Genomic DNA, 13,285 nt, shown 5'->3' with positions numbered 1-13,285 from the left:
ATAATTAACTGGTCGAAAAAAGCCAAGTACCAACACAAAAAAGCAAAGTGAACATACACACCGACTGATTTCGCATGAAAATGAGAACAAATACCTTCAGCAATAAATAATGACATAAAAAACAAGATATTGCTGAAAGAGAACGTCATAAAAATGAGACATGAAATTAAGCTACACAATAAACAGAAAAAAACAAATGCAAAAAGACGAGTTGAGCGTACGAGAACATTGACGTCAGAGTTTTAAAAAAAGGAAGAAAGGAAACAAAAATAAAAACACCTGCAAGTCAGTAAGGTGCTAGCAATAGCTCTCCAAATCCATCACACTCTGTCTTTATTCTCTTCTTCTGTTTTTCTTAAAATGTCCAATAAAAAATAAATAACATGATGAGAAATTCATTTCAGAAAAAGGAGGAATCCCTACTACAACATCTGAGGGAGTTGTTTTTCTAATTGATTGACAGCTTCCGGTGAAATATTCATGCGACTGAAGAGGAACACCATCCAGAGAGACTAGACGTCTAATCTAACAACATTTGCTCTCTGCCTAAACAAATGTTCCTGTGCACATCATTTTTTATCTCCAGGCGTTCCTGGCAAAGGAATAAAAATCATTTCTTTGTCGTGTTGCTCAAGCAGTAAAATCAAATCAAATGGTCCGTCTATACAAGAAGATGATTTCTTCAAAATCAACAGAAACTTGAATTTTCTGTACAATATTGACCTGCAAAGCACAACGGCTATGATGTAATAAAATATGTAAACATATTTGCTGTTTTTGACACAGTTGTCTGTGACAACAGATAGAATCTCACTTGTTCACACTGGAGTAAGTCTTTAGTCTGGACTTCTTCTTTTTTTTTTTTTAAGATTGCGACAATTAAATCTCAGCTGGACACACGTTATGATAATGCATTTCGCAACAACATCTCAAGAAGGCGATGGAAACCTGGACAAAAGAAAATGATTTAAAATTCGGAGGAATAACAATGCATTGTGCATTTTGCCTGGTGGATCCACTCTTACACGCTTGAACACCATCTGGAATTTGGTTGCCATGCATAGCAGTCTGATCCTTAACTGAGACGGGAGGGCGGGAGGGAGGAATGTTGAGATGCATTACTGCATCACATCCTGCTGAGCGGTCTGAGGACTGACTAGTCAACCCTGACTGGACATCATCCTTCAAAAAAAAAGGACCGAAATCCAATGAATAAATAAATAACTTACTAAATGAATAAATAAAAAACAAACAAAAAGTAGAAAGACTGCTGTAAGTACTCATTTACTTTAGCTCATATCGCATCCATGAAAGCTACATTTAATGAAACCGTTTGCAATGCGAATCATGTTTTGACTTCCAACTTTCCCGAACAATCATGGTTTCTTGAGGTCCCTCACTTACACAGATGCCAGCACCACGTCACATACACCTCACATGCATGCTCAGAATGGCCGAAATGACAGTGATCGTATTTTACAGGGTTACAATGGACAAGGTCGTCAGAACTCCAGGGATCACACACCTCTTGACAGTCACTTGGGGTCGCGTGGATGTTAGAGAGATGTTATTCACACTGCCAAGCGTCTCCAGCAGGGACTCCGTAAAAAGATCCACGTCGGGTCCCGGTGAAGTTGTACTGCATTGTCTCTCTGTAATGCTTACAATAGTAAGTGTGCTTCCAGAAGCCAAAGTTCTTTTGTAAATGTTTCAGTGACTCAGTAAGTCTTGAGTTCTAAAGAGATTTTATCCTTTTTAAATCACAGTTGCCAATATGGTACTGTCAAAATGTTTATAACTGTGTTCCAAACAGTTTATTTTTCTATGTGTTGGGAAATGACTTTTGAATTCTATACATAATATTCCTTGTCCTTGTCTTTCGGTCTCTTGCTACTGGCGCTGCCTTTGGTGCCGCCGCTGGGCGTTTTATCCTTCACCACGGCGCCGTTGGTTTGCGCCGAGTTGCTGATGTAGTTGCGCGTCTCGTCCACCTGGTAGGAGCCCTCGTCTCTGTTCCTGTACTTGTACATGGCGTAGAGGAGGATGAGGATGCAGAGGGCGGCGGCCGAGACGATGCCCACCACCATGCCCGTGGTGCTGCTGGATTCCCGGATCACCTCCGAGGCCCCCGGGGGCACCCGCCGCACCACGCCGGGCACGGTGGGCAAGGCGGCGGGCACCGTGCGCAGCATGGGCGAGGTGATGAAGGGGCCCCGCGGCTTGGTGCCGTCCAGATCGAAGGACGTGGGCAGGGGCAGCAGGACTATGTCCGGCTGCGGGGGTTTTACCTCGCGGTTGTTCATTTTCCCGGCGGGCAGCTTGGGTGGCGTGTCCGAGGGGACCGCCGCCGGCGGCGTGCCCCGGAGGTCGGGCAGAGGCGAGGTGGGTGTAGTCCTACCTGCCTCAGAGGCTTTGCTAGGCCTCAAGTCCTTGGCCTCCCACTTGGGCGCGAGGGCTTTGTAGCCGCCTTCATAGGCCGATGTGGTCAAGATCTTATCTGTTACCAGGGAGAAGGTGGTGTAAAAATCTTCATCGTCAGTCGGGGGCAGGCTAGAGTCGAAAGCTTCGCCAGAGCCAAACCCCGAAATCACCATGCCATCATCATCATCATCATCACCATCATCACCACCATCACCATCATCACAATCATCGCCGCCTCGGTCCGACAAGCAAGGTACCCCCGCCTCAGTGGCCATGGCCATGGATTCTTTGGTGGTCTCAATAATGGTGAGGACGGGGCGGAGGGTTGGGGGGAAAGGGATGAATGGAGAACGGGTGGATACAGAGGGGATGTCTATGGGGTCCTCGACTAGCACGGGGATGACTAGCTCCCCTCCTGGAAGGTGAAAGAGAGAAACAGACAGCAGTCAGAGGGCAGCAGAGCAAGAAGCAGCCAAACACCAACAGAATCACCAAAGAACGGAAAAAGCAAAGAAACGAACTGAAGAAAAACAAGGAAAGAAAGAACGGAAAGTACTGTACCAGTGCAAAAACAATCAAACTCAGAACCAAACAAGACCCAAACTGAAAGGAAAACAACAGCCATATATGAAGGCTACATTGCATCAAAAGGCTTTGAGGGATGCACCAGGGTGAGCCGCAGTAAACTGACTCCACTTCCTAACTATACTCATCCTGCATGTTTGCTCTATCTCTACATTGATGCTGCAGTGTGAACCAGTCCTGGATATCAGATGTTCTATGTGCTGCATGAATAATCACGAGTTACTGTATAACAACGTGTGAATGTGTAATGCCCCTATTTTCTTCAGATATTGCTGCACATTTCCTCATAAATGACTAGTTCAGGCTTTTAAGAGGCTTGTTTCATTCATCTTTAAGTGCAAATCCTTTTTAGCTGAGCACCAATAGATAGATAAAAAAGAAGCAGACGGTAAATGTGTTTGCAATTAGAGTGCATCAGTGTGCCTGAAAGCAGGATAACTAAGTCTGAAATGAGAAAGTGACGCTGCGGTGTGTCATGGAGCAGCTGAGGGGAGCTGCTTGTAACCCGGCTGACCTACACCGGTGAAAAATACGAACTGGAAAATGATAGAGAACTAAAAAGAGAAGAGGCAGTGTTTTTGGACTGAAAAGTGATCCGAAGTCCCAAAAACAGCCTCTTAAAAACCTGAGTGGCACTGAAGTTCTATCAGAGCGTCACAACTGATCTACAAAGGAAAACCGTCAGCCGGTCACCGCTCACCAGCCGTAAGAGAAGCAGCCAGTGGGCTCCCCCAGCCCCTTGCCTTTTGAGCCCTACAGTTACCACGATGGCACAAAGTCACCAGGCAGTTCAAGCACACCTGAATGTTTGCTGATGTTTGGAGGGAAGGATCTCACCTGTACCAGCTTCTCCATTGTGGGGGGAAAGCTCTAAACTATTCCAACCCAATTTAACTGCATTCTCTGTTAGGTTACGAGGGAAACGTATTTTCTCCAGTTTTAAGCACCTGATTAAAGCAGAACATTTATGCACAGAAGTACCGTGAAAGCCGGGTTACAAGCCGCTACTACCTTCGGTGGTTGTCCCCGCTGTAGCAAGCTAGCGCTGCTGCTAGCTCCCCGCTGTAGCAAGCTAGCGCTGCTGCTAGCTCCCCGCTGTAGCAAGCTAGCGCTGCTGCTAGCTCCCCGCTGTAACAAGCTAGCGTTGCTGCTAGCTCCCTGCTGTAGCAAGCTAGCGCTGCTGCTAGCTCCCCGCTGCAGCTAGCTAGCGCTGCTGCTAGCTCCCCGCTGCAGCTGCTATTGCCCGCGTCCCCTCTGCCCGAGTCGGGGGTCGAGCCGCGTCCTGCTACCTTCGGTGGTTGTCGGGGAACTAGCGACAGTTAGAGGAAGTTAGCGGGGAGCTAGCAGCAGCGCTAGCTGGCTACAGCTAGGAACGTAGTAGCGGCTTGTAACCCGACTTTTGCGATACCTTGCTATTTTTATTAAAAACATCATAGTTTGTTATGTTATTTAAGTTCCGGATGCGATTATTATTACACAACATGGAGTTTTGGTTTCACACAATGGGTGATAATCCTGTGCTAACCTCCATCTGTGGACCTTCGCAGACTATGATTATAAACATCACAAACGTAATCCTGGAGAAAATATGTTTCCCTCAAAACGTGATTGACATTGCAGTTTCACTCGATGGGAACTGATTATTCATAAGACTTCAAAACATTCCCACATGCACTGGTTCTAATAGATCCGTTTGGGAACACTTGATGCTTTACTGGTTCCACCTGTTGTTGGACGACTACAAAGGGGTTGAAACATTCAGATGTCTGTTGAAGCTGCGTCTCCTCTTGCCAAAGTGGCTTGTTTGTACATTGCAAAGGCTCACAAACAGGGCACTATAAAGAGATGCAAACCTTTAGGAACAAAAAGAAAAGAACACAACAGAAAAGAAGGGAAACCAAAATAATAATTAAGGCATTGCAAAAAGAGTTCAGAGTTAGGGCAAACGTTGGAAAAAAAACATTCACAAAGTAAAGCCACAGATAGAGCTATCCAGAAAGGGATTAGTAATAGGTAAGTAGAAAAAACAGGTAAAAACAAAGTCAGCTCGGAAAATCATAAAAGCCTACAAAAAGAAAAAGAAAAAACACGTTTCAAAGGAAGAAAGCATACCATCAGTTTTGTCAACTTACATCAACAAATTGCCCGCATGATTTTGGCAGGAAGAAAAAAAATTTACAAAAGAAAGTTGTGTAAGAATGCCTCTGGACAAGTTAGGTTAGTTTCTTTTTTTTTTAGCAGTTTCTGATTAATTAGTATATATTTCTCTTTTTAGACAGGATGGTACAGGGAGGCAACAACACATACATCCACACATCATGACATGAAAAATATTCTTCACCATTCTGTTCAGCATAACTTTTTTTTTGTTCTTTTGATAGTCATTTAATTTTTTTTACGAAAAGAAAAGTGTATATCTATAATTCCTGCTTCGATAGTTAAGTCTCTCCATAAATATCTACAGCCTGATTAGATGACTCTCTTTTCTTTTTTCTTTTTTAACTTCATTAATGAACAAATGGATGACTGTACATATCTTAGAATCTCTACGTAACGGGTTTGGGAGGAGGGAGTGTGAGACGGGGTGGGACCTATGAACATACTAGGAAGGAAATGACATAGATGGGGGTGAACGTGTACATCAGTTGCCATGTCCATGTAAAGGCGGCACGAAGCGGTCGGGCGGCATTAGAGCTTTTGGCTGTAAGGAAGGGATGGGGATATACAAACAATGAGCATATACATGCCCATCTACAAAAGAGAACAGCACTCTCAACACTGACAGTTTTACAAACCCTAAGCTGCAACTTCTTTTGCCATGCACAAAACTAATGGACTCATTCATTGATTTAAATCCAAATTTCAATCAGAGATAGCCTTCAGATAACAGGAACATATTAAAGATTAGCATAGAAACAGGTTGGAACATTTTCACAGATAGTGGCGAGGGTCTACTTTGGAGGTGTCTTCTCTTTTTTCTCTATGAGGACGTGAATTTGAAATCCAAAATGCTGCAGCGGCGTGGTTTTGACAGCCAATCTTACAAACCTCCTGCTGTTTGTGAAGCAGTCCTTCATTCATAGAGAAAAGAGGAAGTTTCATTCTAATTAGGGAAGAAATCATCAAAAACATTGGCAGTAGTGATTCTTAGCAAATTAGCAGATAGTAAAAAAATTTGAACATTTTCAGAATAGAAACATAGATACACATATATGTGTTTGAACATATATGTACAAAAAGACAAAAAAGCAAGCAAGAAAGAAAGAAAGGCGTTAAATCTCTCACACTATCAAAGAGGAACAACCAGAAAGCACACACTGAGGCAGACAGAGAGGAGGGGGACAGTTTATAGGCAAAGTGTCACCACCTTCACTAACTAATAATAAAGGCTTTATTATTAGTTACTACTACATTTCTCTTGTTAGTATCTTAAACACAGGACAGGGCGTGCAGTCTGGATGTACGTCAGAGAAAGAGAGGTCAATCAGACATGGTTTTATTTTGGTTTTTAGTTCCACTATAAGAAGTTGGGTTAATGCATGCTTAAGTAAGTTGCATTTAGGGAAAGTAATATACAATAACAATACAGCAAGCCATGGAACAGGTAGGGGGAGGGGCTTAAGGAGGGGTCAGAGGTCAGTTAAAGGTCACTGCCACCAAGGGCTGTGGGATGTTTGTTCAGGCAAAGGAACCATTCATCAGCAGTGAAACAGGGGTGATGTATAACCAGCATTACGTGGCATTTAGGCCCGGAGACGGCTAATTAATCAAGCGGGGAAAGTAGAGAGATAATTAATGAGCTAATTTCTATTTAGTGTTCAGATGCTTTGCGTTATGCACATAACCAACAGCCTTCACGTGACAGAGAGGAGTTCCACAAGAGGGCTCAGGGTGGCGTCTGTATTTGAGAGAGCTCGGGGTTAGGCTCCTCCCTCTGCAGGCTGAAACCTCGTTCATTACGCAAAACTGGACCCGCTATTGAGGAAACATGGCGTCCGACACCGTACCGAGTGTGTGATCAAGCGCTCGTCTTCCCACGCTCAGAAACATCCCCAGCCCAGTAAGAGATTTTTATTCATCAGACGGTCCTCGTTGTCTCGGCCTTGTTTGCTTCCTTTCACTCCGCTCTTCGCTAGCTGTTAGCTTTGCGCCGCATCAACAAAACACTTGGATGCTAGTCGAGGGTCTCCAGTCACGTCAGTGCAGAGGACCTTGATGTTTTGGGTAAACACTTTAATCCTGTGTAAGCTCTTGCACAAGCGTTGCACATCTCGCTGCAGACAAGCACTGCGCTGTCTAATGGGTTTGCTGAACCAGACTGCGTTTGTTTTCCCGCTCTCGTCAAGATGGATGGGATTTCATTCTTAAGCCTCCGCCTCCCTGGCAAACAAATAATATGTTTTCTTGTCTTTTTTTTTTTTTTAAGCAAAGCAAAGTGAGGACTTCAGATTAATACGAGTTTCTTCACGCCGGTGCCTACCGGGTAGCATTTTCATCAACGGTATAAACCGATCCAATCTTTTTAATCCACAAAAAAGAGAGCATGAAAAATAATAATACTGAATTTCCCACTGTTTTCATCATTGGTGATAACAAAAAAAAAAAGGCAACGGCATGCCTGCGCCGGCGTTTGAAGAGGAATTAAATAAATGTAGTTACTTCTAAATGGCTGATTGACTGCCTCAGCAGCTTGGCGGCTACAGATGCAGAAATCGCAGAGCAGCACTCTTCTCTTCCTCCACTCCCTCTCTCCTGATCCCCGTGTCCATCCAGCGTTTGCTGAGGCTTCCGAATGGAGATGAATCCCGCCGGTGTGTCAGGGATTTGCCGATGCTACGCCATAAAAGCGGAAAGCCGGGGCACTAGCGCCAACCGTGGATGAACTGAGTCAATGGGATTTCGACGCTGCAAATTGTGGGCGAGTCAGTGGTTTGGGGCCCTGAAATCTCATTGTGGCTGTGCACATTGTGCCCAGCCACCTGCTGTAGCAGATTCATTCACTTCGACCCACCGCAGCTCCAGAGTTGATCACCTGAGAGCCAGCAAAACACAGATTCCCAGTGTGGACACACTTAAAGGGACATGCCAGGGATTATATTGGCGCCCTGTGCGATGGCTGAGCTTTCTAGAAACATGTGCCCTAAGAAGCTGAGCACTTCACCCTGCCATTCACTTATCTTACAATTAATTCCCATCCTAAAAGTTGAACATCGCTCTGTTTACAAGCGGAGAGCGATCGCCGGCTGGAGGAGGGGCTTCCTGCATGGCGGGCAGCTCTTAATCTGTCATCAAGTGGATGGGCGCAGTCTGGCGAGTTAAATTGGCGTCTCCAGCAGGCGTGGCGACTCGCCCCTGTCAGCCGCTCGATTTGCAGTACAGCTGTTAGGCTGCACCTCCGCACTAGGTGGACATGTGTCAGCTGAATAACCTTTAAACTGATCTGAGGCCTGCGTTGAAGTGACAGCCGGCCCGATGGGGCTTGACAGAAGCCATGGCTGACGCCACGAGGAAAAGCCAGTGATCCGTCCCGATCGTACTTCATTCTGTACCCCGACTCTTGCTCTTCCAGCAATGAAGGGATTCATCCCATCCGAGCCTCCAGCCGAACATTAATTTGATCCAGAGACTGTCCACTTTACCACCAAGGCCAAAGAGATGAGGAGAGATCTATAAATATGTTTGATCTGTGCTCCACTTCATCAAAGGCTGATAGGGTAATGGTGCATGCTGGGCCGTTTAGGGCCCTTTTATTAAATACACAATCGTTTTACAATCTATCTGACTGTCACGGATGGCAACTGTTGCCCTGTTTGCAGAGATTTGTGGGAGGCTGCTCTCTGTTGTGTTGTTGGTTGAAACAGATGGGAGCAACATACCTGCATGTCGAGTACGGGGAGGCTGGTGTGATGGATGCAAAGCATACGCCTACCTACAGGTTAACAGACTACCCCGAAACCTGAGGGTTTAGACAGTTGTAGTCAGTGCAACATTGACATATTATCAAAAAGTTGACATGTCTAAGATCTGAGAAAACTGTACTTTAACGCTGATGAGAGTGAACCCAAAGTTCCCAAAACAATGAGCTGAAAGAGGCTGAAAGGCTCCACACTGCTGTCGGGTCATAACTCTGTAGGTTTGTCACTCGATGAGTAACTCCTTTCACATTACACGTCATTTCATCCACTATTATAGTGAAACTATAGACCAGAGCATCTTTAAGCACGTCGCTTTAGTTTCCTAAACTTAACTAAACCTTAAACATAGAGGAGGCGGATTAGAAAATGTTTTTTGGGTCATTTTTTAGAAAGCATGTAGTCTTATTGTTTGCTCATATTAAAAGGCACTGGTACAGTGTTGCTGTAGCAGGACAAAACACTATTTATTATACACCTGAATGTGCCAGCTGGAGGGACCGAAAGCAGCCGGGGAACCTGGATGCACTTCATCCTCCCTTATCTGCACAGTGATGTCACAGAAATACAATCTGTGACAGAGGCTGCGTATCTTCAGCCACCGTCCTCCGTCGAGGAGTGACAGGCGGACAGGTGAGGAGGGCGGAGCTATAGAGCAACAAAGATGTTCTGCTTTTCAGGAAGAGATCAGTGTGTGAGGAGAGAGAGAGAGCCAGTAACCAGTAACTAGTAACCAGTAACCAGTAGCCAGTAACCAGCAACCAGAAACCGGTTTACTAGTATTTATCACGGGGGGTATGAATAACTAATTTCTCTGTGCTCATGTAAACATTATTTTTGGGAATATAAACTGGGATAATCCTCATAAACCGGTTATTCATGTCCATGTAAACACTGCGTTACATTGATGTGCGACATCCTGAAGCCCAAACATGATCGCCTCCTGCAGCTCCTGCAGTTCCTGCAGCTCCTACAGGGCCTCCTGCAGCTCTTGCAGGGCCTCCTGCAGCTCCTGCAGCTCCTACAGGGCCTCCTGCAGCTCCTGCAGCTCTTACAGGGCCTCCTGCAGCTCCTGCAGCTCTTACAGGGCCTCCTGCAGCTCCTGCAGCTCTTACGGGGCCTCCTGCAGCTCCTGCAGCTCTTGCAGGGCCTCCTGCAGCTCTTGCAGCTCTTGCAGGGCCTCCTGCAGCTCTTACAGGGCCTCCTGCAGCTCCTGCAGCTCTTGCAGGGCCTCCTGCAGCTCCTGCAGCTCCTGCAGCTCTTACAGGGCCTCCTGCAGCTCCTGCAGCTCCTGCAGCTCCTGCAGCTCTTACAGGGCCTCCTGCAGCTCCTGCAGGGCCTCCTGCAGCTCCTGCAGCTCCTGCAGCTCTTGCAGGGCCTCCTGCAGCTCTTGCAGGGCCTCCTGCAGCTCCTGCAGCTCTTGCAGGGCCTCCTGCAGCTCTTGCAGGGCCTCCTGCAGCTCTTGCAGGGCCTCCTGCAGCTCCTGCAGCTCTTGCAGGGCCTCCTGCAGCTCCTATATATTCATATATGTAAATAGAGCAGCAAAGCACCAATACTTCTGCAACACCGTGTTGTTTCTGCCGAGGCATGCTGTGCAGCGCCTGTTAGGAGTCGACCTCGAAGCGATCTTTACCCGGTCAAACTAATATTACGTCTTCGGCACCGAATGTATCAATCAAACATTTTGCATTTGTGGATTTACGAAAATCATTTGCATCAATTAATGAAATATAATTGCATATTAATCACAGAAATTGCTCAGATTACACGGTAATGACACGCTGCGACTCCGTTAATCACTGTGAAATGAAATGATAAATCGAAGTGTTATTAGCTGTTCTCTGAACTGAGCTTGTTTCCCACCAGCGTGTGTGCAGTCTGAGTGAGTTCCTGCACACGGCGAGCCTCCGATTGTCGGGATGTGAACGGGTTCAGGTCCTGATTTAGAGTCCAGACTCTCACCGCACACTCCTTATTTGCCCTCTTGTGGAACTCACGTGGGATAAAGGGAGAAGGTAAGGTTTAACAGTTGTATTCGACGACACCACCACACAACGACCACAGCAGACAGACTGACAGGCTGACAGCAGGCACAAGCACAAGCACAACGCGCCTCCGAGGGAGGAGCGGCCACGCGGCTCCGGCCGCGGCGTCGGCCCGCCGCCAGAGCCGCGAACACACACACACACACACACACACACACACTGACATGTAGTAGAAGCCAGCTGGGGGTTAGCCTGAGTCTTATGGGTGGAGGAGAAGCAGTACACAAAATGGATGCCAATCATATCCATGCAGAAGCAGGGGGGAGAGGAGTATAAGTACGTCTACAGCTGCGGTACAGTCCAGTACGGTGTGCATGCCACAAATGCCTTCTACTTGGAGCAACAGATAGAATAGAAAAACAGATATACTTTGTGGCAATAAAAGTCTTTTTATGCCATCTGCATTCAAACAGACATGTATATGCAGAAAGGCTAAAAGAACGGAGGTGGGTGAGGAGGGGGGGTGGAGGGAGGAGGGTTAACGCTCGGGAGACAGGGAGTCATTCTTTCACACACAACTTTCTTGAGACAGAATGGGGTTGCCTGCACAAGGCCAAAAAAAGGATGATGGCAAGAAAATGTTTTGTTGCCGTTCATTTCCCTACGTTGTATCGACAATGTGGGGGGGGGGGGGATGTTTCTCTTGAATCCATATGGCACAACAAAATAAACACAAACTTGATGAGGAGGAGGACTTTGAATTTTCCAACCACCAAAAGTTCATGCGGCACAAGATGAGGCAAAAAACGGGAGAAGTGGCTTTATCCTTGCTTGGAGGATGGACGACGGATGATGGAGGAGGACACCAAAGAAAAAAACAACCACGACGAAACGAGGAAATAAAAACCACCGCGATCAACCCGCCCCCGGCTCGGAAGTAGAGCCAAAATCAAAAAGCTCAAATGTTAAGCAACCCAACAGCTGGGTCCATACAGAAAGAGAGATGTTCAGATGTGCATCACAGGAGAAAATAAAACAAACACAATGCAACGGAAAAGAAACCAACATCATGTCATGCAGCTGTTCATACGACTGGAAGCGGGGCAAGGAATGAGGATATGAATTTCTGTGTCAACATGGTGAAATGTACAGTATGTATGAGTGTGTATGACTACATATGTTGCCACTATATGAGGGGAGGGTACCATGTTCTCTTCAGTAGAAACTTCTTCCACTGCTCTTACCACTTTTGAGAATACTTGGGTTTGATGTTTTAATAGAGTCGGCAACGGAAAGAAAAAGCAGTATGAGCTGCAAAAATGCGTCCATTCAATTTCAATAATCTCTGATTAAAGAGAGCGACTCATGCTTATAGATAAAGAACCTAAACACTGCACAGACGCCCCGGAGAAAATGACTTTCTCTTCATATTAAAAGCCATAAGCGGAAGGACCTAAATGGGGTCATAATTTTAAGGAAACAAACGCTATAACGGCGCGATAAGGCTTCAAAGACAACGATTGGAGGAAATGAATATCTACTAAAGTACACGCAAAGACCTCATTTCCCAGAAAAATAAATAAGTGACTTACTATCTGTTTTCCCAGCAGAGATAAAGTGAAAGGAGCAATGCATTGTTTCAATTAAGGCTCATTATTAGCAGTAAAAGTGAACACATGCTCGGTGCCAAGATGAGCCGCATTAGGCAGATTAACGTGGCATCGATTAGGCTGCCGAGGGCGTTTTGAAGGACAGGGACGCGATCAAATAGCCTCAGACGCTCCTTACATACTGAGGCAGCTTGGATGACGCTCTCCTACTATTAGGATATATGCAAACTGCCCTGGGCACCGGTGGGATTGACAGTTTCTTGTTTAAAAATGATCCAAACCCAAGTTGCCTCAAAATATCCACTCATTTAAAATCTGCAGTTATATTTCCAGCTGTGTATTGTATTTTCAAACTCCTCTGAGTGAATGTCTTATCACTTTGATCTAATCACAAAGTGATGTACGTGTGTGTGTGTGTGTGTGTGTGTGAAGGGAGGAGGGAAGAGAGACGATGCGCACAGAAATTCGAGGATATCTGTTCTCTATCAGAATGTTTCAGGTAAGGCAAGCCTCCGACGAAGGAAACAGAGGTACAAACGAGGAGAAGAAGAAGAAGAAGGAGAAGGGAGGAAGAGGCTCTGTTGCAGTTAGTCTGCTACATATCACAGTATCTATGCTGAAAGCATCTTTGTTCTCGAAAGAATCTCAAAATGTATCCTCTGTCAAGAGAGACGCACACACACGCACAGCAAGAGGAAACCCACCAGTACAGGACAGATACATTTTGAAGCATCAGTGCGGGCGACATGGGGCTTGATACTAATTTCGTACT

General features: G+C 45.9%; 1 protein-coding gene across 1 annotated transcript in view; it reads right to left on the bottom strand.

Annotated features, from left to right (window-relative positions):
- Window positions 1-1,850: 1,850 nt before the first annotated feature.
- The window catches only part of nrxn3b (neurexin 3b), a gene marked incomplete at both ends in the record, with an annotated part of 259,523 nt that continues 248,088 nt past the window's right edge, over window positions 1,851-13,285 (bottom strand). Inside the window, one exon of the mRNA XM_079216198.1 lies at window positions 1,851-2,836. Within this exon, the coding sequence (XP_079072324.1) occupies window positions 1,851-2,836 (986 nt within the window). The remainder of the gene's footprint in view (window positions 2,837-13,285) is intronic.

The sequence above is a fragment of the Taurulus bubalis genome (assembly GCF_910589615.1).
Source record: "Taurulus bubalis genome assembly, chromosome: 3".
In the NCBI taxonomy this organism is placed as follows: domain Eukaryota; kingdom Metazoa; phylum Chordata; class Actinopteri; order Perciformes; family Cottidae; genus Taurulus; species Taurulus bubalis.
The sequence above is the reverse complement of the archived record's forward strand: the minus strand, read 5'-3'. Positions and strand labels throughout refer to the sequence as shown.